Source organism: Ambystoma mexicanum, chromosome 5p, assembly GCF_040938575.1.
Source record: "Ambystoma mexicanum isolate Mex_15411 chromosome 5p, UKY_AmexF1_1, whole genome shotgun sequence".
Classification (NCBI taxonomy): Eukaryota; Metazoa; Chordata; class Amphibia; order Caudata; family Ambystomatidae; genus Ambystoma; species Ambystoma mexicanum.
The window spans coordinates 1,377,907,708-1,377,924,524 of NC_090930.1; the positions used below are offsets into that span (position 1 = coordinate 1,377,907,708).

The following is a 16,817-nucleotide window of genomic DNA, read 5'->3' on the forward strand; positions in this document are numbered from 1 at the left end:
GCAAAGTGGACCCGCACTTATAATATTTTGCTTCGTTTGGAGGTAGATTATGTACAATGGCGCTTGTCGCTCCATTCTTCTACTTAGCATAGCAAGCCGCACTGTTTTCTTTAGCTTGTTGCGGTTCCAAGCATATGTACAGGCGTTAGCTGGTTGAATATCTTCATCATGCGTTCAGTTTAAGTTCTCTCGTATTTCAACAATGTTCTCTTCTTTTAGTTTCACAATATCTTTATTCCTGGCGTTTCGTCTCTTTGTGTCATTCTTGGGTCGTCATGTCTTCTATCTGTACGTTAGTCCGGGCTCATGTGACGTCACCATTCGCCCTCCATTAAGGATTTTCTGGTTTCTTCCTGTACAGTACTTAAACAATCTTCATTTTGTTTCATTTGCTGGTAGGGTTTTCTCAATGGGTACCTTACTGCCCATGGTTGTCTGGTTATTGGTACTTCAATAGGTATTGTTCTTCTGATAGGTACTGGGCAGAGCCCTACTGCGGCTCTCTGCTGGTTTATTTGCTCATCATAAGCACATATTTCGGTGTGAATGTTCCTGGTACTTCAAAATGGGCGACTGGAGTGCAGGCTATATTTGGGACCTCCTCTACACATTCTTCCACCCATACTTGCATCACTTCCAACACAAAGGTAGAGAATATCTTACCCATTACATCTAACATAGATAATAATCTATAATTTTACGGGAGATTCCTGTCTCCCTTTTTGTAAACCGGTAGTAATATTGCCTGCTGCCACAATAAAGGGATGTACTGTGTATGACAAAACTTCTCGAATAGAACCCTTAATATATAAGCCCATTGATCTGGGTTTTTCTTAAGCACAAGATTTGCCAGCGCATTAGGGCCTGGTGATCTTGTATTTTTCAGATTGACAATTACTTTCTTAACAAACTCTTGTGTAAATTTGAGTGGCCAACCCCCAATTTCATATTCGGGGTATGCATTTGGTGATTGCGGGAGTGCTCCATCCTCAAGGTAGACTTGCCAGTTATTTTCCTGTATGGGGTTTGCTGTCCGTTTTCTTACATCACCTTTTGCTTTTGACAGTTTCCCTCAGACTTTTCGAGGGCAGTTGCTCCGTAGACCTTCAATCATAGACTGCCAGTCTACGTTTCAGATGGAGGTTCTCCAGCTTCTAAGCCAAATTTTATATTTATTTCTAATCACTTTACATCGTATTGCCAACTCCAAACACTGTATTGCCAACTCCAAACACTTTACCTTATTTCTCCAGAGTTTACGTAATTCACTACGCATCTTGCGTTTTTCATCCCGTATTGTCTTGTCATACCCATGGATGTTTTTGTTACAAATAGCCGGTCCTATATTCTTTGTGGTCCCCACCGTTTTAGTTAACTGTTGGATCCACCTTTTAATCTCGCCAGCACTTCTTCTTTCAATATTACTTGTAAAGGGGCCAAAATGGTCCTCTAATAGAGCCTCAACCTTTGTGTGATTGGTATCTGTCCAGCATAAATTTCCACAATGTTCTCACCTCCACTAAACCTCCCTTCCTGTGAGGGTATATTAATTTCTAGAGCCATTAAATTGTGGTCGCTATGGGCTGGGTGTATTACTGATTGTTAGGCAAGATTGTATGCAGTACCCATAGGGTGCACTACAATATCCCTGACCCCCTGGCAGTAGTAACCCAATCTTTGGTATAAGTCTGTACTACAAAGGTTGGTAGTGTGGATGAGTAGCCAGGCTTATCTCAAGAGGGGTCAATGTGAGCTGTTGGGGAGTTACACAGAGGTTCACAGTGACAAGTATTCAAGCAGACACTTACACACAGGGTTTCTTGATAAAACAATTATTAATTTATTTACCAGTCAGTTAATGTAAGACTTCTTCAGAAGGGAGCACTGTAAAACATCACACAAATATACTTCAAAATTACACAATCTCTTAGTTCAGAATCAGTAAATACCCATTTGGGATGACATACAGCAGAGACCTACACTCACAGGTGACTTCAATTGCTAAGGTGCTGTTGACATTTGTATTTTTGTATTTATTTTATGTACATAGTGCTTTGATCCAAAGCGCTTTACAAGAGGAGCAAGAAAATACAACAAGCAATACATGACAATTGAATCTAAACCAGAAAACAGTACAAGGAAAAATTTACATTGTATGATGAGGATAGGTGCTGATCGAGAGGGACCATAGTGGGAGAGGGGGTGAGAGGTGTAGGTGGAGGTAGAATCAGTAGTGAGAGAGGAAGCAAAGGATGCTAGGGGGGTGAGTGGAAGAGAGGAGATTTTAGAGAAGTGCGGAATGAAGGGTAGGTGGTAGTTGAGCGGACGGGGAAGGGTTGGCGATTCCAATGGAAAGGAGCAAGAAGTTGGAAGGAGCGGTAGCAGCAAGGGGCACAGGGTGGAGGAGGAGGAGAGAGAAGGAAAAGATCCGCAGAACGGAGAGATCGAGAAGGAGTATTAAAAGTGAGAAGGGAGGATAGGTAGGGAGGGGCAAGACCATAGAGGGATTTAAAGACTAAACAAAGGAAATTGAATTTGAGCTGGGAGTAGAATGAGAGCCAACCAAGTGAGTTAAGAGAAGAGGAGATGGAGTCGTGAGGTGAGAGAAGGCAGAGGGAGCGGATGGCAGAGTGGTAAATAGATTTGAGTGGGCAGAGATGAGAGGAAGGGAGTCCAAAGAAAAGAGTGGAGCAGTAGAAGAGTCTGGAGAAGATAAGGGAGGTGACTAAGAGTTTAGTTGCATGGAAGGTTATGAAGGGACACATTTTACGGATGTTGTAGAGGTGGAAGCGGCAAGATCTAGCAGTGAGAGAAATATGGTGAGAAAGAGAGATGTGGGGGTAAATGTGAAGACCAAGGTTGCAGGCGTGGGGAGAGAAGGGGAGTTGGGAAGGGGGAAAGAGAATAAAAGGAGCAGGGGAGGAAGAGTGTTGGCAGGGAAGAATAGGACTTCGGTTTTGTCTGCGTTAAGAGTAAGAAAGTGAGAGGACATCCAAGATGTAATGGCAGAGAGGCAAGAAGAAAGCTTATGGTGGATGTCAGGAGAGAAAGAGGAGAAAGAGAGGAAGAGCTGGGTGTCATCAGCATAGAAAAGGTGTGAGACACCAAAGGAGGTGATAATGGGAGCTAAGAAGGAGGTGTAGAGAGAGAAGAGAAAGGGGCCAAGGACAGAACCTTGGGGAACACCATGGTTGAGCGGAAAGGTGGAGGAGGTGCAGCCGCCCCAGGAGACAGAAAAGGTGCGGTTGGAAAGATAGGAGGAGAACCAATTGAGAACAGTGTCTTTAAGGCCAAATGAAGAGAGAGAGAGCTAAGAAGTAGAGGATGGTCAACAATATCAAAGTCAGCCAAGAGGTCAAGGAGGATAAGAATAGAGGTATGCTTAGAGTAGCGGGCAGAAAGGAGAGAGTTGAGAACAGAGATGAGAGCAGTTTCTGTGGAGTGTTGAGTGCAGAATCCGAATTGGGTAGTGGGGAGGCAGAAAATGATTGGAGATGAAGGTACAGAGTTGAGAATAGACAATGCGTTCAAGAAGTTTAGAAAGGAAGGGTAGAAGAGAGATGGGGCGATAATTGGAAGCAAGATGGGGATTAGCAGAAGGTTTTTATTAATTATTTTATAATGTATTACTGTTGGCATTCAGAATTAGTTAAGAGCAAGTAAAAAGGAAAAGATTATTAGAGCAAACAAGTCACTACAAATATTTCCTAAGCAGGCAAATACTTTCAGATCCCCCAATAAGAGTCATTCAGTTAAAACAGCCATGCCAAAGTCAATAGGCAAGAGTCTAGATAGGCTGAAGCACTTCTTTGAAGGTACGTAGGACAGTCTTTGCACTATGCTTCAGAAGTCTTTGAAGAAAAAGATGAATCAATGTAGGGCCACAAGCTGTTAGACTTGTGAGTAGTAGAAGATGCAAGCAACTCTACAGCAAGAGGTAAGCTCTCTTAGACTTTGTACAGTACCTTTAAAATGAAGTAAAGATGCAGCAGATGACTCCTGTTCCTGTGCAGCTCTGCGGGTCTTACTGTTCCTGGGCCTCAGATGGGGGGACAAGAGGGAGTATGTTGGGGGACTCCTGCACTGCACTGGGACGGTCAAAACTTGCAACCGGCAAACTTCACTTTCAGTGGCTGTTCAGTGTTTCAGCTCCTCGCGTCTACCGCAAATAGCAACACTGCGGTTCCTGGCTGTCGAGGTGGATTTTCCTTGCTTCTGGGGTCCCGCACTCTGTTGAGGGGCCTCGGGCTCGGTCAGTCCTGCTTCCTGTGAGTCTGGAGGTTGGTCCTTGGCCAACTTAAAAGCAATGCACACAAACTGGTGTTCCTCTCCCTGGCTCTACGCTTTCCAGCAGCAACTCTGTGGAAATTCAACCAGCTCCGAGATGGATGTCCAGGTGGCTTACTTTGGAGTTGATTGGTCCCACCAACTCAAGAGGAGAAGTCGTCCTTTCAAGGGCTTCTCTGTCGATGCGAACTTGGCATTTCGGCACTGCAGCAGGGCTTCACCAGGCAAACCAACGGTCCAGGAGTTGCAGCAGGCATCCTCTTCAAGTTCTTCTTCGGTTCCTTTGTCCAGTGGTCTACTCTGCCTTCCAAGCCAAAAGACTCTCCTTTTATACAGTTCTCTCCCTTTCATTCCAGCCTAGCTGTCATTCACCCAGCAGGATGGCTGTCCTTGCCCGACAGCCAGCCAGCAATCATCACAGAGTGCATTTGGGTCTCCTAGGAGACTAAGCTAAGTGAGTTTCAGGCACCTCCCTCACTTCCTGCCTACCCCAAACACCCTGGCGCCAGAGGCGAGCTTCACTCGTGAATCCCGCCAAAGGCAAAATGAACAAAAGGACCAAACCTGGTTTGACGCGCAGAGTAAATCTCAAGAATGACCTTACCACAAAGAAATGGCAAAAAAAGAAGACCGGGGCCATTTTGACAAAAATGCCACCCTTGGGTGCTTAACTGCAGCTGCGAACCCAGCCCGTTGCAAACCACGGTAGTGTAAACGAAACTACTGCCACCAGCCATTCAGTGAGGAAAGGGTAACACATTTTTTTTTACATGAGAAGCTAGACAAAGGGGATACTATGTAACCCCTCCAGCACCCTATTGTAAAATAGTGTGTGCTGGGTCTAGAAAGTTACAAATGTAAGTAAAGTCAATTTCACTTTACTGCTCTGGGAAACAGTAGTTTATCCCAGGGAAGGTATTTAAACCTTTGGGAAATCTAAGAGACTTCCCTGTGTCACTGCACTAAAGGTGCTGTGTGCCACAATGTAAATGATGATGCCTATGGAGTTTGTCAGACTTCACAACCAAAAGAAACACAGTGTACAAAAATCACATTAAAATACATGAACGAGTGAGAAAAAGGGTCTCACTCTGTAGGTTAAAAAAATCAAGTCCTCAAAATCCAGCAAAGTTGCTGGGGGTCTCTAAGGTAGAGGGAATTGGCGCATTTCTGAGAATTCTCCCTAACACTGATAAATTGTTCACCATCTGTAAACACGCATTATTGCCAAATAGATAGTCCAGTATGGCTTCACCTTTGTAGCCCCTCCATCTGTAGGCTCCTGGGATGTCGCACACCGTCCTACCATTCAACATCCACATATTCCACACATTTAAAAAGGAGACCCTTTATTTCCTTTCTCCTGTAACATCACACTCCTTGGCACACTGTTATTACAAGTTGGCCTAAGTTTAGTATCAACACAATGAGAATTTAGGTCACCCGCCACTAGTTTCAATTGTGTTCTCCAACTCCCTCTGGAATTGATAATGCATCTTCAATATTATTTTGAATGTCCACCAGGACCTTCAATCCTAGGACGGGCGGAGGGGGCGTACACATTTATCAAAAGCATCTCCCAGTCAGTGGTCCCTTCTTGGTCCACCAATACCGCCATGAGACTGCCATTGGCTGAGTCCACTAACACCCGTCTTGAGCGATATTTCTGACCCACTGCTATTAAAAGCCCACCATAGGGTCTCCCTTTATCCCCCTTTTTGCCAGTTCTTGATAGTTATGGTAGCCCTCAATACACAGGGGGCAATCCAACCATGTCTCCTACAGCATAAAGATGTCATATGTTTTTAAGTGCTGCAATGAGTCGGCGTTGTTCAGCAGATGGGTGTGCCCTCGTGTATTCCAACTAGCGATGTTCAAAGATCAGTAGGCGGATGTTTCCCTACTTTGATGTGACGCATTCATCTTTTCGACCTCCCAGGCCATGGAGTCGGACTCTTGTGCATAATGATCGCTATATTGTCTTTCCTCGTGTCCTGCATATGGCAGTCTTGGCCAATCTCCCTCTTTCCGGTCCCCCATCTTCTGGCCTTTCTGGCTATAACCATTGGGGGCATTACTGCCATTGTTCTGGGGCGGGCTTGACACGCTGTTACTTTAAGGCAATTTTTTAACAGTGCTTGAGCATTTTCACATAACAGTGACACCGCAATTTTATTATTGAACTGTATGACAGACCAGTTTGTCGGGCTTCCCACTTCTGGCAACATAATCTGAACTATGTCTTTCGTTGTTATTAGGGATAAACATGGCATAGTCGACCATAAATGCAGCAATGCAGATCTGTTTAAAAATGGGCTTACGTCAGTGGTATTGATCTCATCCAACCTCACCGACGTACCCAATATCTCCTGGTAATACTTGAAGCAGGCCACTAATAGCATAGCTTTTTCACTGACCTTGGAAGGCCCTTGCTGCATACTTATGGGACCAGATGAATAGCCCTGATGGCTCCTTGGTATTGACTTATAATTCACTGCACTAGATTGTGCTGGGAAGTTTGTATTACCTGAGGGATGACACACTGATGTTCCTTGTCTATGTTCACCTTGCTGTATCCGTAGACCTGCCATATTGGCCCCCTGATCCCTCTTCGGGCCTTTTCCAAAATGCTCGATTTTTTTGATTACTCCCCATATTCGACGTACGTGCTTGTGATTTATAAGGATTCACTGTTTCAGGAACTTGAAACTGGACCCATTTATCTAAGGGGCCATTTAACACCACTGATCTTCTGGTTCCGACATGTTGAGTCTTAGTGAATTCCTGTTGACTTGTCACCAAGGTCTGACTTGAGATTTTTCTTTGTGGATCACAGTCACTATTTTCCTTATTTTCTCCCAAATCTACTTGTGTATGATGTTGTGTGACTGAGCGTTGAGTGGCCTTTATAACCTTAGGTGTAGCGCCTTCCATCATGGAAATTTCTGCGCATAGGGCGTCTATAGCGTCTTCCTCTGTCGCTGCCGCTATATTCAATGATTCTTGGGATCTCCATGTGTTATTCGAGGTGTCCGCTATTGTAATAGCATCCAGATTTGCTACCTGCTTGGAGCAGATCCAGCGTCCATTTTCCAATATGTTATAAGCTTGCCCCTTTACTTTTGCCATTGTTTTTGTTAGTTGAGGGGTATTCTTGCCAGGTATAATGGTCTGGAAAAGTAGAGGTCTTCCTGGGACATCTGCCATAATCAATTTCGTGGTGAGACAGTAAAGTCTTTGCTGGTCTGAAGCCATAACCGAGCATAGGGAAAACAAAGCTTCTACTTTCTCTGTCAATCCCTCTATCATAGTTTGAATAGTATGAGGTATGGAGAGCCGTCTGTCGCTGTCCCTCCTTTCAATAGCCAAACAATCTGCGCGGGGATCCTGATTTGACATTGACCAGGCCAAGAGATCCATATTGGGACTAGCAGATAGATTAGATAATTGTGTCTCTTTGCTATTTCCCTGTAAGCCCAGACCCATGAAACTTCTTCCCACCTACACACATAGGGCCAATAGGGACCCGTTATTGTCCAGTGAACCTTCATTGAATATGGATTGTTCCTCTTCCAATAACGTTTGGTTATTTCTTTCAACTTCCTGTGTCTGCACATCTACTAACTCTGAATGATGCGCCATGTTTGTGTCCGCTTCCTCGTTTGCTTTTGCAGGCCCTTTACCAGAGAAGAAACCAAGTATCTTTGTTTGTTGGGATCTACCTTGGTTTCCTTCTTGCCCCCTTTTCTTTTTGGGCCGTTGCGGGCATTTTTAGTAACATACACAGGACTGCGAATCCGTTTGCCTTTACCTTTTCCTAGGGCCTCACTTCTCAGCCCGGAACGTCTTGACTGTTTCAATTTCATTGTAAATCAAGTTGTACACGTCACTGATGGTTGTTTGTTGAAAACAATGTTCAGTCCTTAAAAGCTTATTAAGAAAGTTATTAAAAGTGAGCTGAATTGTTACACACTAGACTATTTCAGTCCACGTAGAATGCAGCGTGTCATTTACTTGCGGGATCTTCTCATTTAATAACGTATTGGCATTTATGTTAATATGTCGTGCTAACGGTACTGCTTTTTTAATCTTTTTCCAGCGCTTTCCGGTTTCTTTTTTTCTCTGCAATAAGGGTGTGGAGGTGGTAGGGAGTGGAGGACCCCTCAACCTTACGCTTCGCTTGAAGCAGGGATTTTAACCCCTTGAAGCTAGCGAGAGGCAGGAGCAGCAGGACACAGAAAGAGAACTGCGGCATAAGGCGCTTATACAGCCAGAATAGTGTTTCAAAGCAGGTTTATGACTGCAAAATTACTAAATCGTACCCTTTATGATACAGTGAGTTTGGGGCTAGTAAATGTGAGGATTAAAGCCGCAAGATGTGATTATTGCTGTGAACATGGAGTAATCCTATTCTAATACCCTTGAAAATTTAATTTAGGGTCTTTTATACCACCATCTTTATTGAAATATGTCATTTGCATCACAAAAATACATGCCATTTCAGAGTGGTATTTTTCAATCAACATTATAACCAACAACAGCTCAATCCCTTACCTTCATCCACCCAAACTCCCACCCCTCATCTGAACTAGATAGCAACTCCCCTCCCTGAATTATCCCCCCTCTAAACTTGCCCCCTAGCCTCAACTCTAACCCCTCCTGCATACCTCCCCAGCGCATCCCTGGCCTCTTCCCATTCCAACCCTATGTTCATACTGCCCCCCATTCCTTCTCCCCCGATCAACCTTCCTGCTCCCTCAGCATCCATTTCCCCCAAACTTTGTTGTGTTTTCGTGGGCATCACCAGTTTTTCCAGACCCCTACACCCATGCATTCAGTCTTCCTACATCTGTAGAGGGGGGCTCTCCTCACCTATCCACTTTATCGCAATGCACCTCTTCATCATTGCCAATCCCAGCCCCACCAGACTTATCTCGTGTAACATTAGAGAAGTGTCCCCCTGGATCCCCAGAATGCTAAGCTCTGGGTCTAGTTCCAAGCTCCTCCTCTACCACTGTGTTCAAAATTTCAATTACCCGTCCTCACAGACTACCTATTTGGGGCATGCCCATATAATATGCACACACGTCCCCGTCTCTGCGTTGCACTTGAGGCAGACTGGAAAAACCCTCCTCCCCATCTTGAACAGCCTATGGGGACTATAATATGCCCTATGAAGAATTTTGTAAAGTATGGCCCTCGGTTTGGAGTCATTTGCTAACCAACTTGTGGCTCCCAACGCACTCTCCCAGTCCCCGTCATCCAACTCCCCTAAATCCCTCTCCCACGCTTCCCTTCGGTTTATTAAAGACCGCTATGTGACCTTAGTTAACCATCTATAGGCCAGTGAAATTGGTCCCCCCTCCTGTTTTTCCACAGCTACCTGCCTCAGCAGCGGGGAGTCTGACAAGGGCTTTGGCTCTATCCTCAGGCTCTCTCCCAGAGCATGCCTCAGCTGCATGTACCGATAAAACATATTGGGCACCATTCCGTGGCTCAGCCTTAAGTCCGCAAAAGACTTAATGACCCCCCCAACCACCCCGGGGCAAATCTCCCACCAGAAACACCCCTTTCTCAACCGACCGGCGCCTATCTTGCACCTCTTTCATTTACGGGAGCAGCATGTTCTCCCAGAGCGGCAGATCCAGCGCTAGTTTGCTCCCATCTCGTATCTTCCTCATTAAGGTACGCCACACTTTGGCCACCAGTGTCCCGGGTTGAGGGAAATCCCTGTTATAACTCCCTGCATACAGAATCTGCTCAAACTCCCACTCCCCCTTGGCTCTTCTCTCTCTCTCAAACGCTGGGTCCCCTCGCTCTAAGAAGAACCAGTCATAAACTACCACCAACTGGGTAGCCCATAAGTACTTTTACAGATTTGGGAGATCCAATACTCCCTCCCACACAGAGTTATGCAATATATCTAGGGCAATCATTTGTACCCCTGACCCCCAAAGAATTCGTCTAAATCCCTTGTCCACCCTGTCAAAGTCGCTAGCTGGAACTTCGTTCGGTGTAACCTGAAGTATGCAAAAAAAAAACGGGAAAGGTACCATCTTGAACAATTGTACCCTGCCCAAGAGGGACAGCTGGAGACTTTCCGCCTCTCCACATCTTCATTTTGGGTCTTGATGTCCAAGCTTTTTTAACATAAGATGAAATTATTTTTTTTACAGATATGGCCTGATCACAAGTTGGGCGGTAGCCCTTAAATATGGTGGTAATGGTGTTACCGCCACATTTAAGGGGTGGTCCTAGTACAAGTCTGGTGTGTTGACCCCAGCTCAGAACTGGGGGTAAACATGCCTGAAGAATGCCAATTTTTGGTGCAGTTACAGCCAGCGGTATTACAGCACAGTAATTGCACAAAAAATTGGCAATGGGTAATACCGCCGGATGGGTGGGTGCTAACGCTAATAAAGTTGGGCAGTATCCCAGCCGGGATACCGCCCAATTTGTAATCAGGCCCACAGAAAGAACGAAATTGTGAATTTATGAATGGTATATACATGCAATAACAAATCCAAAAAAGCAATACTATACAGAGAAAATCTATAGCAGGCGGACAAGGTAACCGGGAGCGAGCAAAAGTGAACAAGGCAGCAGTGTGCAGTTACATCCATTTGAAAGTAGTAGATGAGGAAGGGTAAGTCAAACTATATATCCAGAGTTAGGTGAATAACATTCTTGTAACCTACTCTTCAAAAAATGCTTCCCACATTACCAGGCATTGTAAAAATGTATACTAGACTGATATTTTATGCATTTGTTATATTGACTCTTCTGAGACTGTGGTGCAATTCCTGCTCTTTTGCTTACTTTCTAGTAGCAGTACCATTACAAAATAGTACGGTGCAGGCCTTTCATATCAGGAAACAATGCATAACCATTAATTAGCAAATTATAGTACACATTGCAAACTAATTTGAACAGTTTAATAAGTACCTGCGTAGTTTTATATGTATATCTGTGCATTGCACGTCTTTGGAAAGTGATGTTTCCCAAATATTTTTTTTTTTTATTTGGTGATTGATTAACTTAAAGTGGAAACATTGAGTATATGCAGTTTGCATAGATATTATACAGGGATGCCAATTCACAAAAATGATAGGGGTGGTGGAAATGACATCACACACCCAATGACATCACAGGAAGTGATGTCATATGACTGTTTACAGCACATGAACACACATCACATGACAGTTAACACCAATGGCATCACGTAAAGTGATTGACGGTGTAAAAAAGTACATAAACTAACAAACCGGTACTAAAGTAGACATAAGGCTTTTGTATTTATCAACCACATTTTAACAAGTGTACTGCCTTGATAGGCCATGGAGGGTGTCATGTTATGATAGAGGTAGAGCCAACTTAGGGCAGGGGCACTGTCATGCATATGCCACTACAACCTGTTGAGTCCATTTACTGCCAATTTATACCAATGAAAGCTGCACATGTAAGGTCTAGTAATCATATCTCAACTAAAGCCCCACATTCTCAGGTGCAGCAATAATACCGTTTGTAGCCTCTGTTTTAGGATACTGAAATCTCGGGTCTCTGAAATATCCCGTCTGTTGTAGCCTTGCAGCCAAAGGTATGGTCAACATATGTAAGTTACAGCTTTTTATATCAAATTCCTTGCTAGGATTCAAACGTGTGTCCTGCACATAAATATCCTTGCAGTGATCAATTAACCCACTGAGCTACTTTAGCAGCAGTGTTTCCTTCAATGTGTATGCTAGCATTTGGTAATGCATTGGCTCTGGTGGTTGCATTTCTCAATTGCATAACATGTATTATTACAGTGCTTATAAGCAGGAGGAATATGCATTTCCCAGCAGGGTTGTGGGTAGATAACCTAATACATGTTTCTTTTTAACTGAGATCCTTCCTATTGAGAAACCTGCTCACTCTTTCCTGCCTTCACTTTGGTCACCATATATGGGCTCTCCCCCTTCTCCTTCATCTGAAGCCAGAAACCTTGGAGTCATCTCTCTGCCTCTTTCCTCCCTCACATCCCGGACCTTGCCAAGAAGGCCCATTTCAACTTCACCTCCTCAGAGGTATCCTTAATTTTCTCACATTTTCTCAGAAGCTCATTGTCTTTAGAGCTCTGGTGCTCTCTCGGATGGACTATTGCAACAGCCTATTCCTTAACCCACCCTCTTCCTCTCTCCTGCTTATCCAGAATAGGGCTGCAAGACTTATCCTTGGCCTCAAGCCCAGGGACTGTATCTCTACAGCCCTAAAATCTCTCCACTGGCTCCCGGCTGCTGCAAGGATCAAATTCATATTCCTCTGCATCATGCATAAGGCTGTTTGGGGGTGGGGAACATGCTATTTACAACTTGCTCTGACCAAATACTCTCCGTCCACATCTTTACGCTCCTCTGGCTCCAACTCGCTGTGTGTCAAGAGCTTCTCTATTCAGCAAACTGGCGGGCGATCTCTTTCCTCGGCTGGCTTCCTCCTTTGGAACATCCTCCACCTTCCTCTCTGTCTTGAGCTGGATCTCCTCAAATTCCGGAAGCTCCTTAAGACCTTCATCTTCACCTCCTCCTTCCCCCCTCTCCCTCTGGTGCTAAAACCAACATTCGCTAAGACTGGTGGCCTGGGCCCTTATGTGTTTTTCTGGGTCCCGGCCTTCCGCCCAATGGCCTTCAGCCTTCTGCCCTTTCCCAGCGTTTGCATTTTGACACCCACTGTCCTGTGTTGTCTCACAGGCCTGCACTTACCATACTGGCAGGTTATCACTCTTACCAACTGATGTCTGCCAGGCACTTAACTGTTGCTCGCAACTGACTCCATGGCATGTCCCTCTGTGGAACTCCCAGCACTTCCCCCCCCTTCCTGTGTCCCTATTCTCTCCCTGCACTTGCATGCTATGAATGTTCCCAAGGCCTAGTAGGACCGCCTCTCTTGTTCATTTGTCTTTTGTTCCTATGTTACCACCCCTATTGCCCTGTGGTCGCTTTGAAACACAATGGGCCTCATTACGAGTCCGGCGGTAACCGCGGCGGTAAAACCGCCTGGTTACCGCCGGACTCATATTACCATTCCGCCTCCGTGACTCCGGGAATTACCAGGGCATTACAGCCCCGGTGTCCCGGGAGTCACCGAGGCGGAATGGTGTTAATCCCCATTCCGATTGAGTCCCATAGGACTCAATGGGAATGGGGAAGTGGAAAAACCGGCACCATCTCGTGATGGTGCTGGTGTTTCCACGTCCGCTTGCAGGTGGGAGGTGTTCAACCCGCCAGGTCAGACCTGGCGGGAAGATCACCTCCCGCTTTCAGGACTCAGGATCCAGCGGTCCGGAATTAACAGTGGCGGCGGGTTTACCGCTACTGTTAATTCCGGACCACCCGACCCGTAATGAGGCCCAATGTGTTTTGTATAAGTGCCTTACAAATGCACAATAAATAAATAAATAACATTGATTAAAAAGTATAGTGTGTCACTTTTCGATAGCTCAGCTAGTTAAAACTCAACTCAGACATCTACCAGGCTGCACTTTTCAAGTTTTATATTTCAGCAGGGCTGATTAGCCCTGCACCCATCTGATATTGATAGATTATTTACCATTACATGACATGCCTAATTTTACATTGCTTAGCAACAGGAGGAATCAGACATGAAGCGCTATGCATCACAATATGACATAACAACTATTTTACCTGGATACAAGAAAACATTGGCCACAGTAACACAAAATGTTGAGTATTTTGCCCAAAATTATAGGACTCCGAAACATAAAATAATCAAGTGGACTCCAAATAAGAAGCTCTGCATTTGAGTCATCCATTCTACTTGGCCTATATAGACAGACAAGTATATACAGCTACACATTTGAAAATAAAGCACATGGGAAAATCAAACTTCATACAGTGAATTCCGAAAATAAAGAGGGCTCTTAGAATCTGCATTTATTTTTTATACTGTCTCAGCATTCTTAAATCGGGGGTCGCAGAGGCAGTACAAGGGGTGGCAGGGAAGTTGCCAGGGTCACAGTTGCTACCCCTGGAAACCCGCAAATGACATCCTTAATATTATAGGTGCATGTCATCAAGAATTAAGCTAGTTCAATATACATGTCATTTAAAATAATTTAAATATTTCAAACATGTTGATTTATAAAAATGTGATATATATATGTGTACCCACGTTTGTGATTGAGAGCAGCTATGCATTACAGACTATTCATGTTTATTATGTTTGCAGATAATAGAGACAATAAGAGCAGTTGACCAAGATGATTCTGCTAATGGACCAAGATTTCATTTCTCCTTGGGTGATGATCTCCTCATCAACCCCAACTTTACAATACAGAATAATGAAGGTATATTAATAAATATATCATTTAAATATTGGTTTATGGTTGCCATTTGTTGAAAAAGAATGTCTTTCAATGTACTGTGTGGAGAACTACTTCACATTTTTGCATGATATGGTCCTCATTACTAATGCTGTAAAAAATGTGGGTAAAGTGGCAGTAATTCATTTACCCTACCTTTCCGCTGCATTTCCCAGTGGATTTACCGCTTGGTATTACCGTTCATGGTATAATCCTTTGAAAATCTCCATGGATTCCCATTGACTCCAAAAATGGGAATTTACACTGCCACCATACCACCGCTCGTTGTACCCTGGGGACAGTAATTCCATGGATTTAGCACTTAATGAGACCCCCTGATTTCAAGCTATTGTAAATTAGTGGCATACATGTACTATTTGTGAAGACTAATACGCCAAAATAAACCGGTAGATCATTGCATTAATTGTTCATCTGTTCATATGTTTAAATGTTTATGGTCAGTTTTTAGTTGAGAAATTAAGATTCAGCCCACACTGTTGCAATAAACTGAGATTGTTTATTCTTTTTTTCGCTGTCCTTGGATTCAGTCTTCTCTCAACACAGTCCATCAAGAGGAGAGCAAGGCAGAGATCTATTGTTCCAAAGAAGGTGTACCAAAAGCCACAATACAAGGAAAAACTAAATTTTCAAAGTAGAACATGTAGGAGTTCCAGGAATAGTAAAGTCATACATTGGTCAGTCGCGGCCAGATAAGCAGGAATTAATGTTTGTAACAACTATGGTCCCGAAGGTCATTTGCATGGAGAACATAGAAATTGCTTTAGTACAGAGCAAGAGAGGCATTGACAAAAATAGTTTGTTTTGTTGGATATTGCCTGTAATTCTCTGACATGAAGGAAAACGGTACACCTGCGAGGTGCAAATAACTGAGTGCGTGCCCGAGAGACAATTTCTAAGCATTCCTTAGAATTGCACGAGTTGGGTTGATTCTAAGGACATGCAAAGAAATATTGCTATGAAGTTGGAACTTTGCCACATCCAAAACAATTCAGCATGCCTCAGAACACATATTCATAGCTTTAGAACATAAATGGACAATTCCAGGATTGTTTTCCCAGTGTTATTTTCCTGGGAGCCAATACAAAGAAGAAAAATGCAAGTGTCAATTAAAATAACATTTAATTTGTTTTCAATAATTGTATTTTGCAATATGTTTCATTTAACTAAATAATACAAAGTTGAATGAATAAAAGAAGCATCAATCAAAATTCATTGTATTTTGCCATGCAGTTCCAATCACTTTGAATAGCACTGTATTGCTATTTAACTTGCAATGAGACCTGACCAGAACATGTAGCTAGGGTCAGCCCAGACCACAAGGAAAATGCTTTGTTTTGAATCGGAATTAAATGCCAAGCAAGGATTGTTCAAAGGGGGTTTTCCAGGCATAAATTAGAAGACCATGTTTACTTTGATTATTTTGAATGCTCTATGGCAGTAAAATCAAAAAGAGCCCATGTTCAATGCATCACCATTGACACTTGTATGCTTAAATCAGCAATTATTTAACTCACAATTTTTGTCAAGTTGAAGAGAAATTTCACATTTTCATTTTAACCCCATAATATAATCAGATGAAAATGTGTACATAAAAAAGTCTCACGCCCCACATACAATTTGTCTAGTGTGCCATGATAAAATGATGTAAGAAAAGATGACAAAGGATTATCTTTGTCAATACACATCACAGTGGGACATATACCATCGTGAATTATTCCTCGTCACATATACATTATAATGATCTTTATTCTATTAAACTTGCTCATTCACTTTCAAAGTTAAAGTTCTATCATAGAAAACGAAGGGTTCTCCTCAACATTAGGTGTGGGTTCCCCATACTTTTTAAGTCTGAGACAGGTGGATAGCTACACCTTAGTTGCAAAGTGATGGAAGGAGCTTGGATTATAAAATCGTTTTTTACACAGAGACACAATGATTAATATTGAAGAATATTTCAGGATACAACTGGAAGGAGATGACTGGGGAGCAGAACTCAGATCAACTGGATTACTGGTTACCAGGCAGTCTGGACAAAAGAGCACTTTTAGAGAGGAATTAGTAGGCCAGATGGGGACCAATTTGCAGACAGGCAGCTGAGAAGGACCTTGCTGATGTAGCAACTCCAGATTGAGTATACAAGCTAATCCCCCAA

At 43.5% G+C, this 16,817-nt stretch overlaps 1 protein-coding gene across 11 annotated transcripts in view; it reads left to right on the forward strand.

Moving 5' to 3' along the window:
- Positions 1–16,817, forward strand: part of CDH18 (cadherin 18) — a 1,922,553-nt gene that overhangs the window by 1,535,989 nt on the left and 369,747 nt on the right. For all 11 annotated transcript variants that reach the window (XM_069613787.1, XM_069613788.1, XM_069613784.1 and 8 more), the window contains one exon: positions 14,512–14,629. In XM_069613787.1, the coding sequence (XP_069469888.1) occupies positions 14,512–14,629 (118 nt within the window). The remainder of the gene's footprint in view (positions 1–14,511; positions 14,630–16,817) is intronic.